This window comes from Crotalus tigris, unplaced genomic scaffold, assembly GCF_016545835.1.
Source record: "Crotalus tigris isolate CLP2741 ecotype Arizona unplaced genomic scaffold, ASM1654583v1 scf7180000020779.109916, whole genome shotgun sequence".
NCBI lineage: Eukaryota > Metazoa > Chordata > Lepidosauria > Squamata > Viperidae > Crotalus > Crotalus tigris.
In genome coordinates this window covers 95,065-109,916 of record NW_024098176.1, presented here as the reverse complement: position 1 = coordinate 109,916, position 14,852 = coordinate 95,065, and the positions used below count along the sequence as shown (strand labels likewise).

General features: G+C 35.9%; 1 protein-coding gene across 1 annotated transcript; it reads left to right on the top strand.

The window, feature by feature from the left end:
• The first annotated feature begins 355 nt into the window (after window positions 1–355).
• On the top strand, window positions 356–13,381 carry LOC120319510 (inhibitor of growth protein 5-like). The gene is made up of 6 exons (XM_039368433.1): window positions 356–1,590; window positions 2,793–2,904; window positions 4,231–4,324; window positions 7,613–7,748; window positions 8,423–8,484; window positions 9,170–13,381. Exons 1-6 carry the CDS (start codon window positions 1,363–1,365, stop codon window positions 9,207–9,209), a joined length of 672 nt encoding a protein of 223 aa, XP_039224367.1. The 5' UTR covers window positions 356–1,362; the 3' UTR covers window positions 9,210–13,381.
• The last annotated feature ends 1,471 nt before the right edge of the window (window positions 13,382–14,852 follow it).

Sequence of the window (14,852 nt, the reverse complement as noted above, 5' to 3'; positions counted from 1 at the left end):
CCTATACTTTATCCGTGGAAGAGAGTTGAAAGAGCAACAGAAAGAGAATGAAAGAAAAAAGAGGCATTAGGAAAAAAATGACTATGTACTTTTGGTGCGAGCCCCATTCACTGTTTATTTTAGCTGTATCTCTCATGTTACTCTCAAAGCAATGTATTTCTCATGTTGACCCTAAAGCAATATAGCCTTTAACAGAAAGAAAGGTTTTCCATTTTTGATGTAATGTATACCTGGTATTAAATTTAGACAGATCTGAGAAGACAAGTTTAAGGATTCGTCATACATATTTAAAATAAAAGTCAAACAATTAAGATTATTTTCTACATCTTGAAAATAATTAGTGATAATCAAATTATTTAATATTTTATTTTTGTATATGACAAATGTTTTAAAGGACAAACAGTACAATTTCCCAAAGGACAAGAGGCAAATGGACTTCCTTGTTTTTCTTTGAAAATGTTTTGCTTCTCGTCCAAGAAGCTTCTTCAGCTCTGACTAGATTGTGGGGATTGGAAGGATTTATATTCCCAGCATTCTTGGGGTTAAAGTGTGCCAGTTGCCTCTTGAAAAAGCACCTTTGGGACAACCATGACCTGGATGACTGAGAATCTCCATAGACAAACAGTATGATATTAGAAGTAGCCCATTTCTTTAACTTTGGTTCTCTGCTTGCATATGGGAAATAAGTTATGCATTTGAATTTATGAGATATTGTTGGAAAACATGTTTAAATCAAACTATTTCAGAGGACTGAATACAAAGGGATGTTTCCTTCCACCAGCAGAAATTTAATGTTTTGATCCTCAAAATTATTATACCAGCCATTTACATTCAAGAGAGTCAAATAATACACCACTCTCTTTCTCTAACTAGCTGATTTCTGGAGGCAGAGTGAGATATTTTGTTTAGCTCTCTTCTAATACTAGCTAGCATCCCAAATCACATATGAGATATTCAGTAAATACACCATACATCTGGTAGTATGCTTAAGGATTTTGTGGTAAAGAAATGGCTGCCAGTGAGTTAGTGGATGAAGTAAATTCATTGGAGATTGAGGTACTGAAATTTTAGAAATTGCTGTACTAAAGACTTTTAAACACATGTCAGGTTTGGAATTTCCATCCTATATTTTAAAATAAACACATTTGTATTTAAAATGAGAAATAGGTTTTGTTTTGTATGGTTCTTGAAACATTTCAGTTATAAAATACAATTAGATACTTATTGTGTTTATGTGAAACTAAATGCCAATGTGATCAGTAAAACATTCCCTAGTAAATGAGCTAACTGCAGCATGAAAACACAATTTCTTAGTTCTCTATTTAAACAAAATCCTCATTAAATTTTTTTAGGCTTTTCGGTATGATAAAGTTTGGATTGCAGTTTCAGTTTTATACTTATACTGTTTCTCATTATTCTTCAGACAAGAAAGCAGAAATAGATAGTCTTGCTGCACAATATATTTCAACAGTGCGGGATCTGTCATCGGAGCAAAGAGTGGAAATCTTGCAGAAGATCCAAAATGCTTATACAAAATGCAAAGAATATAGTGATGACAAAGTGCAGTTGGCCATGCAGACCTACGAGATGGTAAGATTAAATAGAGGAATGATACTGCATAAGACTGCCTATGTTTATGATATCTCTTATCTAACCTTTTAGCTTATGTTTCAGATGGCAGCATTTTTTTAATATTTAGTAACTGATTTCTGGACGAATGGAGGTGCTGTGCTGGACTTCTGCTTAACACCAATCATTATAATTTTTCTGCTTCAGAGCTTGTGTATAAGATTGTACTATTTCCTCATTTAATCTTTTACACAATGGAAGGAGTAGTAAAATTGTGAAGTCTAGAGTGAATGTGTCTGATAAGTAACTATATTTGTCAGAAATACATTTATCAGAATTGTCTCTTCAGCCAAGTTTCTGAAGTGGATTTATTGATTAGAATTTCACTGAGGAATATATTAACAGCTATGACACAATAGGTACTCACACATTGTACTAAGCCATGATTTTTGACAGATATAACTATATTGTGCACTTGACATTGAGCTGTAGCTGATAGATTCTGTTTAGTAAAAAGAATTGCTATTATGATAGTGTTCCCTTGTTTCTGTACTTACAGAAAAATGTTTCCAATGTTGTCTTAATTTTTTTTTCATAATTATTACATATTTGTTACCACTACGAAGCTTCACAACAGCTTGCCAGCAGCCAAATTTAGTGTGCCTGCTAGCTACACTAGCAAATGAGAAAAACATAAAAGTATTTTGGGGTGGTTTATAAAAATTATAAAAATATATACAATATATGAATATTGCTTACAGTATTCAGTTATTTAAAACTAATTAATGAAATAATGAAAAATGAAACCTAATTCTATATTGTTCATAAATTCAGTATTAATCGATTTGATGCTTTCTTTTTTCCCTTTTCTTAAAAATACCTAATTAAAAAAAATAATATAGTGGCTGGAAAGGACATTATCAATCATCTAGTTTAAGAATCCCTTATTTATAACATCAGAGCCATTCTGGCTATTTTTATATCCTTGCAGTGAAGGAGAGTGTGCTGCCTCTTGAGACGGTTTGTTATGATTAGGAAATTCTCCTTGATATCCAATCAAAATCCTGCTTCCTTGTACTTTAAACCTATTCTTGTTTTACCTTCTAAACATGTATACCAAACTTCTAACATTTTATTACAGAAAAGGAGTCTAATTAGAATTAAAATACTATTTAAGAAAATTTGTTTTCTTCAGCTCAGTGGTGTCTCTGTCTCTGTTTCAGGTGGACAAGCACATTCGACGGCTGGATGCTGACCTTGCCCGATTTGAAGCTGATTTGAAGGATAAGTTGGAAGGCAGTGATTTTGAAAGTCCTGTGACACAAAACTTAAAAAGTATGGATATTGTGACTAAGATGATAGAACCTTTAGAACTTGAATTATTTTTTTAAATCTGTCTAAGCCATCAATCTTGGTCCTTGGGTTGTGTATACATATTTGTGTATGGAGAAGCTTGGAATATGAGAAAGTATATGATTGATGATATAATTATCATTACACTTAAATACTGGAATGGAGAAAGAAAAGACTATTTATTTGACCAAAAATGATTTATAAGAAATTGTCCTCGGGAAAGAAAAATGAGAAAGATCCAGGAATGCAATTTTTCTGATTTGCCATGTCTACTTTTGTTTAGTGACTGTTCAAAGTTACAATGGCACTGAAAAAAGTGACTTATGGCCATTTTTCATACTTAAGGTTGTTGCAGCATCCCAATGGTCACGTGATCAAATTTGGCCGTTTGGTATCTGGCTCATATTTATGACTATTGCTGTATCCTGGGGTCATGTGATCACCTTTTACGATCTTTTGTCAAGCAACGTCAATGGGGAAGTCAGAGTCACTGAACCGTGCTACCAACTTAACAACTATAGTGATTCACTTAATAACAGTGGCAAGAAAGGTTGTAAAATGGGGTAAAACTCAATGACTGTCTTGCTTTGTAATGGAAATTTTGGGCTCAATTGTGGTCATAAGTCAAGGACTACCTGTATTTCAAATTAATACTTTCTATTAGGCAGATTTTGTGAAGAGAAGTTGTTGGAACTAGACTTATCTATCTTTAACAGGACTCCTGATCTGCCAAGGAAGTAATAGTCCCTGAAACAATTTGAAAGAATCTGTGTTCTAGAGATCATCAGGATTCTTGCAGAATCTGTTTGTTAAAAGAAGCAAGCAATGAATAATAAAAATTAAGAATAAATAAATAAGCAATAAAATTATGGATTAAACCCTTCAGCCTTACTCATTGCACCAATTTGTATTTGATGTCCTGCCAGAGGGTGATGCTGGGTAGGAGAAGAGAAAGATTTGGGAATCTACCAAACACTGTTTTGAAGTTATACCATATTAGCGTCAAGGTAACAGCAATGCCTGATCCCATTGCTATGGTGCAATAATCTATAGGAACAGCTTGATTTATATCAATATGCTTTCCTTTATGATTGGAGAGGAGGAAAGTGTATAATGTGGCCTTGAGGAAGTGCCTTATGACAGCCCTATAAAAAAAGCTTACTCTTTGCCTGGATGCCTATGAGATTACTTAATTGAAAATGGCATTGGAGAAAAGCCTCCTGTGATAATATTAGTACACATGTTTAAAAATAAAAATCATACTATTTTCCTAAATAATGTAGTTAATGAAAAATACTTGTGTTTCAGAGGGGAGAATTCCAAAGGATAAGAAAACATCTCGTGGTCGAGGCCGGCGGACATCAGAGGAAGATGTTCCAGTGAAAAAGAAACCAAAACGAAGGTTAGAAATTAGTACAGACCATAGGCAAGAGTTCTTGGGTTTGGATTTTTCCCCCCAAAAGTCAACTTGCAGTAGAATCACATTTTCATTCCAGAGTCCATATAATGTTTTGGATTGTAGCTTTTAGTGAGAAGGAAAAAAACCCATTCAGGCACAAAAGATTTCAAGATTATTCAAATTGGATCTGTCAGTCTTGAGAATGGACAGAAACGAAAAAAAACATAGGAAGCCAACCACTAGTCAAAAGCAAGAAAGTTCTTTTCCAGGTAGGCCTTAAAAAGAGAGAAAGGAAACTCCATTTTGTCTTTGTTTTTTGCCTTCGGTTTTGGGAAGAAATCACATCTCTTACCAGACTGGCTTCAAATGGGTTTAAAAAAACACCCAATCTGGAGAAGGGTTGGAGAATGAACAGATAATAACTATTGGGAATAGCAGTCTCTAGATATCCTAGCTCGCAGAGGGTAGTGCCAGTGAGCTTGGGATAAAAATTGAGCATTGGTTGCAGTTGTAGCATATGGGCAAAATGTGCCCAAACTAATTAGTACTGTCTGTATCTTTAGCAGGAAATACTTTATGTGACACGAGTGTCATTGAGGGGTTCATCTAGACCAGGGATGTCAAAACTGCTGGCCCGCGGGCCGGATGCGTCATGCCGAAACCGCACCCACCCGATTGCTGGCAAGGGAGAAAAAGTCGCGATACGTCATGTGACATTGCTGATCTAGACTTTACTCTTAACCACAACTCCAAAATGGCTTGTTTTCCTTTTTTTGAAGACATAGTAGACCTCCATTTTGGTGCCAGCCTTTGGTAAGGCAAGTTGAAACCAGATCAAAGCTATCTGGCAGGAAAATGGCATTTTTTATCAGAAAACTTTCACATGGTGCATAGAGAAATAGGCCAAGAGAGTACCATGGCTGAGGTACTTTCCAGCAAGGTTAGAGGTAAGGGAAGATGCATTGAAAGGAAGAGGAACAGAGGAAGCAAAAGCAATGGGCTAGGAGGAAGAGGGAGGCAGCAGAAGAGGGGAGGGGGAAACTCTTATTCTTCCCTGCTCTCCAACTACAGCAAGCACAAAGGAGTACTCCTGTGTAAAGACTGTGTCTCTACCTGCCTAATCTGAGGCATGACAAGTGGATTATGTGAGAGGGAAGAAAAACACATTCTTGGGGGTTGCCTGGAGAAGTCATTCAGCTGGTAACCTAGTATATGCCTTCCCTATAATTCCTAAAAACATGTGAAAGCTTTGTTTGACCAAAGCCATGGTGGGCAGCAAAAATTAATGTCTGTGGGTGAATCTGATGATGACCACAGCTTACAGAAGATTGTAGTTTGGAATGTACAAGGAATAAATGATAAAGAGCAAGCATTAAGGAGTAACATGAATGAAAGAACGTTAATAATTATGTAATTATTTGAATGAAAGTGGTCTGATCTTGAACAATGGGGCTGATGGATACTACAAGGAGGTGAAATTGTAAGTTTATGAATGAAACCGTGTAGGTATCATAAAGGAACCAATAGCATCATCTAGATGATTGCAGATGCATATTCAAGTGGAAAACCATAGGTTTGTGACTGCTTTGTGTTATGCTGCTTTGAATATAGTGGAAGAGAATAATTTTATTGGGTGATATGAATTTATGAGTGGGAGCAAGACAAAACAGTACAGAAAAAATGTTTAAGCTATTCAAAAACCCAAGAGTAGTATCTTTCTGCTGTGTATCATCTTTGAAAAATATCAGTTGATAATTACATTTAAACATAAGATCATACATATTTGTGTCCTGGAATGTTCTTCCAGAGATTTGTAGAGACTTGTCTAGTTCATCTTCTGCCTTTTTTTCCCCTAAAGAATAAAACATAGAGAAATAGTCTCTCTTCATAGAATTTACTTTCCCAGTCCTTTGATCCTTCTTGTAGTCTTTCTGAACCCATTCTAGTATCCTGAACTTTTCTTGTTTATTAATATTGTGTTAAATTTTATTTCTGGTTTTGAGGCATTATTAATACAGATAATCCTAACTTATGATCACAATCAAGCTTAAAATTTATGATGTTAAAGAGGCCGTTGTTAAGTGATTGCCCCATTTTACAACCTTTCCAGTTGTTAAGTGAATCATTGCAGTTGTTAATTTAGTAACACGGTTGTTAACTGAATCTGGTTGCCCCATTGACTTTGCTTGTTAGAAGATGGTAAAAGGTGATCACATGACCCCAGGACACTGCAACTGTCATGAGTCAGTTGCCAAGCATCTGAATTTATATTCTAGTGATCATGGGGATGCGGCAATGGTCATAAATGTGAAAACGGTCATAAGTCACTTTTTTCAGTGCTGGTCACTAAAACGGTTGTAAGTCAAGGACTACTTGTACTATATTGTTTTGTCTGCAGGCTTGTTAAGCATGTTCTCATCTGTTCTTTCAAGTCCTTAATAAAAATGTTGAGAAATAGAACGGATATTGCCCACTTAATTGTTAACCCATCCAGACCTTGTCAATTTGCTAATCAGAATATCATGGAATACTTTGTCAGATGTTTTTCTGAAATCATGATTTGCTCACAATTTATTAAGGATGTTTCTTGATTAAAAATGCAATAGAGTTAGTCTGGCAAGACTTGTTCTGACTTTTGGTTTGATTGTAAATCTTTATTATTCTATTCAATTCATGGTATTAGAGAAATCAAACAATTTATCTGGAATGCACCTCTCTATTGATTATTACTCAAAAAGCACTATTTAAAAACTTATCTGCAGTGTTCAAATTAATATTTGCACTGTACAGCTTCTGTTTCATTGTAACAATTAGAACATATTGCCTGCTTTCTGCTCATCACACAACCACTTTTATGCACATTTATTTTAATTTAAGTGGTTACAAGTGAGAAAGACTACCATCTCCACTAGAATTTCAGCATGGAAAGAGTTATTTCTAGAGTTGTTACTTGTTTAGGATTTTTGAAAAATAACCCTATGTTTAATGGTTTCAAAGAATGGGAACTAAGGAACATTTTTTACTCTGGGAGTGGCAGCTTCTCATGTTGATGTATAATTGATTGATGGATTGCTTTATCTGATTGAAAGTGAGAATAAGTGTGCTAGTTGAACAGCAAAAATAGTTTCTAAATTTCCTTGAGAACTGACTGGTATGGATACAACAACTTTTTAATATTTCAATTTTTGAACCCCTTCTAGTTAACGACAAACTCTTACATTCTGAATCACTGACTCTTACATTCTGAGTCACTGACATTCACCCAGTTCCATTGAATTTATATCATTGCAGATCTGAATTAGCTGATACCATCCTGTCAGTTCACCCTTCTGATGTCTTGGACATGCCAGTGGATCCCAATGAACCCACATACTGCTTGTGCCATCAAGTATCTTATGGAGAAATGATTGGGTGTGACAACCCTGATGTGAGTATTGAAATAAAACAAAGTATGACAAATCCATTTGTACTGTGGGATAAAATTTGCAGTCTAAACCAAAAACAACTGCCAATCCAGTATAGGATTCTTCATAAAATCACAAACCCATCCCTGATTCTTACAAAGTGTTGGAACATTGAGTCATCTTGTACCCTTCCAGGAAATACAATTTATTTTACAAGAATTTGTGTTGCAAATGTGGAGGAAGCAGCACTGCGGTAGCTATTTAAAATTACACTGATTTATAGGCTTAAAGGAAAGAAAAAGAAGTTGCAAAGAAAAAAAATCACAGCCCTAATAGCACCATAGAAGGATTCTGTAGACTTTTTGTTACACAATTTTGGAAAAGTTCAATTATTATATTTGTTTAATTTGAAAAATCCATACATTAACATTCTCCGCATATCATTGCTCCATATTTCATATTATGAAATATGGAATACATACTACTATGAAATCATGAATATATCATCAGCTAATGTGCTCCTGTTTTCTTTGCTGTAAAAAATAAGCCCTGTACTTCTACAATGTAAGCATTTTACAAGAAAGAATATTGAAATAAAATTTGCTACTTCTGCATATGATTCAGAAGGACTAGGTAGCTCATAAGAATGATAATGAAAAAATTATGCCATTCATCTTTTTTTCAACCCCAAATATAGTGTCCAATTGAATGGTTTCACTTTGCTTGTGTGGATCTCACAACCAAACCCAAAGGGAAATGGTATGTACCGTGAATTATTTGCTTTTTGTTCTCCTAGATCATTTGTCCCAAGAAGGTTGAAAACACTGTTGCTAAGATATATTTGATTCAGTGCTTTCTAAATTATTGTGGAAGAGCTATCTTTTGATATCTGAGCTTATAATATAAGACAACCCTTCCTCAATCTAGCAACTTTCTGGATGTGCTGGAAATTATAGTCCCAACATATCTGTCAGGTATCAATTTAGGGGAAAGTGGTCTGATGCAATTACTGTAAGCATATCTGCTGGGAAACATATCCCACTGAATTTAGAAATGTATATCATTCAGCAAACTGCTGTATGAAGAAATTACTGTTCCTTTATTTGAAAATATCACTGAAATCTGAGATTTTAGAATTTATACATCTGTCTATTTGCAAAGTGACTTTAAATTGTCAAATTAAAAAACTACGCATCCACACACGTAATATACATATCATATGTGGGTTTAGGACATTTAGGCCAACATGCAAAGATATGTGTATGTATTGGATCAATGGATGAAAATAAGGGAAGTGAATATGTCTGTGATTATATTAATAGGGGGCATGAGATCTCCAGTGGTTTTCATGTTAATCTATTCATAAATCAATTTATTCCTTTGTCAAATAGCAGTGGTTTCATAGAAGTGTATTGGGCTAAATATAACGCTTTTCTTTTTTTAGGTATTGTCCTCGCTGTGCGCAGGACAAGAAGAAGAAGTAGAAATGATGTACAGTATGAAAAAAGTTTAATATATTCATAGGTTGCAGAATTTTGTTTTCATCACCAACCCACCTTGTTTGGCCTGAAACAAAGCAGTAGCCAAATGTTCTCTTTATTAGCCATGCTAATGATAAAAGTGGGGTATATAGGAAGTTCATTAGTGATGATTATTTGGGTTACAAAGTACAATTCTTTGTCACTGTAATCAAAGGTATGAAATACTTAAAAAGGTGTGAAGGTCTGCACTGGAATTTCTGCTAATATACTGAACCCTGCCTGTGGCCTTTCATGTGAAGAAGATAGCATTTTTTGTTGTCACAAAATGTAGTCATTTTGGGAAGCTTTCACCAGTGTCATTTCACTGGCAGAATGACATGTTTTCTCTTGTATTTCCCAATGCATCCTCTAAAATTATTGTAGAGATTTGGGATGAGCATTGGGAAACACATTCAGAGTGAAGTATGAATCCTGTTGCGTGAGAAGGCTAGACTTGCATAATTTTTGATGCAGGCCTTTGCTTTGCACAATATTTATGAAGTCTTTTAAAGCCAGTATCAAAATCTTTATCATTGTTGATAAGGTATGGAATCTTGTAATTCACTTTTGCAGGTAGAATTTCCATTTGTACAACATTGGATTCTGTCAAGGAGCTGAGAATTTCCATGTGCAATTTTGCCTCTTTGGAAATAAGTTTGCAGAGTTATATTTTACACAAAGAACAAAGAAAATTTGTTTTTGATTAGGGGAGCTCACACATAAAATAGAGGAGTTTCAAAATTGTTATTGTTTCGGTGTACTGCTCCTTCTGGGCTTCATTCTGATTTCACTGAAACTGAAGGCTCAGAGAAATAATACCTGTGTTATCAGTATAGTATAAATCTCTCATAAAATAAAGTAAGATTTAATATTTTAAAATAAGTTTGGATTAACAAACAAAGGACCAGGAAAGCTAGTTTTCAGGGAATAAAGTTTTAGAAAAGGAGAAGTTCCCATAACTGCACAAAAGTGTTTGATAGAAGGTTATGCAGTTCTAAGGCTTACCTGATATGAAATGCTCATTTTCTGACTTCACTAAGAAATTTTCTACTGCCCACTGTAAACGTTAGCATTCTTTTCTGAGTTTCTCATGTAAGTGATCGGCATTCCCCCATCAAACACACACACACACACACACACTTTTTGTTGCTCATCTGTCATTCTCTCATAGTTCAAAGTTTGCATGCTTTTATATAATTCATAAACCTGACAATTCTGTTCAGCTAGATAAAAACACACTTGTTCATCAAGGACTCTGTCATACAATCTTCAGCTTTTAAATAGTATGTTTTAACTTTTTAAAAATAAAAAGTGAAGGCAATTTAAAAGAGAAGCATACCCTTTTACAAATAGCTAGTTGTCTAATTTGCTAGAATTGGTTTTAGGTTGTAATGTAAAGATGAGTGCAAAAATGTTAGCAATCAATCCCTTTCTTTAAACCAGAGACCACCAAACTTTATTGGTTGGCGGACTGGAGGAAAAGGGAGGGGAAGCATTTTATATGTGTGCACGCATGGGGCCGCGAGCACACATGTGCCACAAACGGGGTGGGGCTAGCGCCCATGTGATACTAGCCCTGCCTCGTTCTTGTGTGGTGCAGCACCTTGTTTCAATGCGGCGGTGCCATTTTTGCTCCCTGCAGTGCGGTGATGGCCTGTTTCCGCTCCCTGTGGTGGCCATTTTTGCGCCTTGCAGTGTGGTGGTGTCCCATTTTTGTGTGGTGGCGGCTCTTTTTGCACTCTGGTGGTGCAGTGGCCCATTTTCACACTCCGTGGCATATCCCATTTTCACACCCCGAGGTGCGGCGGCTAAATTTTACCTGTTTTTGCGCCCCACAGCCATGGCACTAGCACAAGTGAGGGGGTGCGCGCATGCACACACGTGTGCATTGGCCAGCCTATCCTGCAGCCCGGGTGCCAGTAGGCCACGATCCACTACCAGGCTGCGGCCCACAGGTTGGGGACCCCTGCTTTAAAAAACTGCTACCGTTATATCTGCAGCATCAAAATGAATCCGATTTCAGTATGGAAAAATCAGATCTCTAGATTGCTGCAAAACACAATTGTTAGTTTACATTTAAAAAAAAACTTCAAGAGTTTGGTTTTTATTATGTAAGAATGCAAATTCTTATAGTTTTATACATACAATTTTGTAGTTAGTAATGCAGTTCAGTTGCAGTATTCTTTGTACCATTTTATGTTTTCTGTAACTGTACTTGCTTTCTAAATGTGCAAACTGCATTATTTTCCTAAGAAGGAGAGAAGAAATAAAATTGTAATATTCATGCTGTAGGGTTCTTATGTGCTTCTGGAATGTCGTATTGCTATACAGTGGTACCTCAGTACACATCATTAATTGGTTCCAGGAAGCGTGATGAGTACCAAAAAGAAATTTCAATACATTCCCAAACCAAAAACAATGCACATTTTAAGGCAATATGTTAAAAGTTTTCTCATGTATACTTTACATGACAAACAAATCTAAAAATTAATACTTATATTAAATAAAATAAAAAAATCAGTTTAACTGTACTGATGAGAAAAAAAGTGCAAATATATTCAAAATTACCACAGAAACTAAGATAAGACTGAAAGGGGATGTGCACAAGGCAAGGACTACCATATGATTAACAGATCACCCTTTGTTTTGGCTGGAAAAAGTAGTGAGTCATGAGGCATCAGACACTGACAAGTTCTAGTTTGCAAGTTCTAGCTCTACAAATGACAAGTACCAGGACAAAATTTTTCCTTCAAAATGCATTGAGTACCAAATTGGATGAGTTTCAAAGCAGTTGAATACTGAAGTACCACTATATAGTGTTGTTGTCAATGCTTAAAAATTTTAGAAGACAGATTTTGTCCTAAGTCAGATTCTTGCAAAAGAGATGAAAAAAAGCACCGATAATATTTCTTTTTACAAAAAGAGCAGGAGTCATTGGTGTCCTGGAGTCACAAATGAGTAGTCTGTTCCCACATAAATGCTATTTGATAATTCCTATCATCTAATACACTGTTCATGCTGATTAAAGTTGACAGACATCAGGAATCAGCAGAATCTGGAGGATTATATTGTATCTATTCCTGCCCTAAGTTGAGTTCCTAGAAGAGAACAAAAGATAAATGTGAAATTGGGGGTGTACTATACTGATCTTCTATAAAATAAAGTGTGCCTCTGTAGGTAGTGATGCATCAATTGACTAATTTTTTAGTCTGTCAGATGCTTGGTAATTCTGTTTCACAGTCCCAGTTGTAACATAATAAAATTATATCGAGTATCTTACAGGATTTTTGATCAATGTTACATAGTTTTTATAACCCGAGTCACAGATTTTCTAGCCTCCAATAAAACAGTATGCATTCTTATTGACAGCAGTTTTTGTAAGAATTCACAGATCAGTAGTTCAGTTATTAACAAGTAGTAATTATGGCTTTTAACCTTCTATTCCAGATTTAGAAGAATGTGACATAGATTATAGTATAATAGCAATTACTTTTAAATTATGTTTTTTCCTGTCAGTAGAGTACAGTACTCTTTGATAGTAAAGGCTCTTTTTATGTAATATCAACAATTACTGCTGCTATATAGTTCCTGAAGCAAATTTAACTTTATCATAAATAAGATTTAAACTCATCCTTAAGTTCCAAGGAATTAGGTATTTAGCATGAGTGAGTAAAATTTCATCATCCAATTTTTGAAAAATGGTATTGGACTGAGCAATTTTTCCATGTTGACATACCTATTTTGAAAGAAGCTTTGCATTGATACCAACCAGATTATATTTGAAGCTTTAAAATCCTTATTGGTTTTGAACTTGTCATCTTGATTCCTGTCTTTTGAGAAACTATTCTAAATGTGATTGTACAGTATCCGGTTTCATTATTGAAACTTGAACATGAGCTGAAACATGTTTTTAAAAAATGAACTCCATTTTTCGAAAAGAAATGTTATCTTCATCCCATTGTTCCTCATAAATAAATGTCACAGCCTAAATTTTCTAGTCGGAGCTTTAGGTTTATGTTTCCTTTGTAAATGAAGAGAATATTATAAATCTTTTTATTAAAATGTGAAATGTATTTTTGATCATGTTATGGATATATTAGGTATATTATTATAAATAAAGTATTTTTGAGAACAAATATATGGACATGTTTGTTTCTGAGAAAGAAAATAGTGCACAAACTAGAGTGAAATAAAATTCTGTCTATAATCTAGATTTTAACTTTTAATTTGTGCTTCAAAGTTCTGGGGAAGAAAACTCAGTTGTGTAGCTGATTTATATTTTAAGCTCCATTCCAGGAGCCCTTTGAATGATTTGCATTTCACTTATGCTTTACACCAAATCTGGAGTATAACTAATACTTGAAATGCAATTAACTCACTTTCACCACTGTATCACAGTCATTGGCTTTGACTAGTTTCATTCCATTCTTATTGTTCAAAACATCTAGCTCAGACATGTCAAACACAAGGCCCGGGGGCCAGATGCAGCCTGCGACGTGATTTCATGTGGCCCACGAAGCCATCATGGAAACAATGAGGGAAGCTCCCGTGCCTTGGCCAGCTGGGAGCCAATGTACAATTTTGTAATGGCCATCTATGCTGAAACCATTCAGTCTTAGCTCCACAAGGCCGTGTGGAAACAGCAAGGGACCGGCTCCTGCTGCGTCGGCCCTGCCCCCTGGGTGCATGCTGGGGAGGTGTCACCCTTTGTGAGGAATGAAAATATGCACCATCTCCTGGAAGTGGCCAGCAAATGGCCCTCGCCTACTTCACATATTCGGCTTGATGGGCTCTGGGGGAGGGGTTTCAGCAGGCTCTTCCAGTGGACTATGCCTTGGCGCTTGCCCTGGTCCCACCCCCTTCTTCCAGAGACCCTCAGATCTGTCCCACTCCTACCCAGACCCCCACAGGCACCCTTGACGCAAATGATGTAGAGCTGGCCATGCCCATCCAGCAGGCCACACCCACTCCAGCCACGCTCACCCAGTAGGCCGTGCCCACCCTGGCCACACCTACCCGTCCCCCCCAAGGACAACCGCAATGCTGATGCGGCCCTCAATGAAATTGAGTTTGATACCCCAGATCTAGCTTAAAGGTTGCACATTTGGCAGCATAACCACTTTAAATTCATCCACGCTTCTAGCAGTTGTTTCAGTCACAATGTTTAATTTAATGTCCATTTCTATAGACTAAAATTCAACCCTATTCTAGTAATTAATCTCCCTGCATTGGATGATTTATCAGATCAATCCTTTCTTAGGTGATTAGAGGATTTTGTAATCCTCCACTAAAACTTTACATTTCTAAATTTGGCCTTGATTTTAGTTGGAGATTTTAAATCCAAGTGAAATCCTGATAACAAATCTCTACTTTTGCAACTCAGTTCAGTTCAATGGTAGATCTAATAATAAAATTTGAATTAAATTTGAAATGCCCAACTAACATCTCACTAGGACCTGGATGAATGACATCACTGTATTTTCAAAAATACATTACATTTATAAAGTTGTTTACAAATCATGGTAGCAAAAACAAACAATCACATATTTTATGGTACCATTCGGCAACAAAATCATGATCATCAGTTCTGAAAGGGCTGAGCTGGCT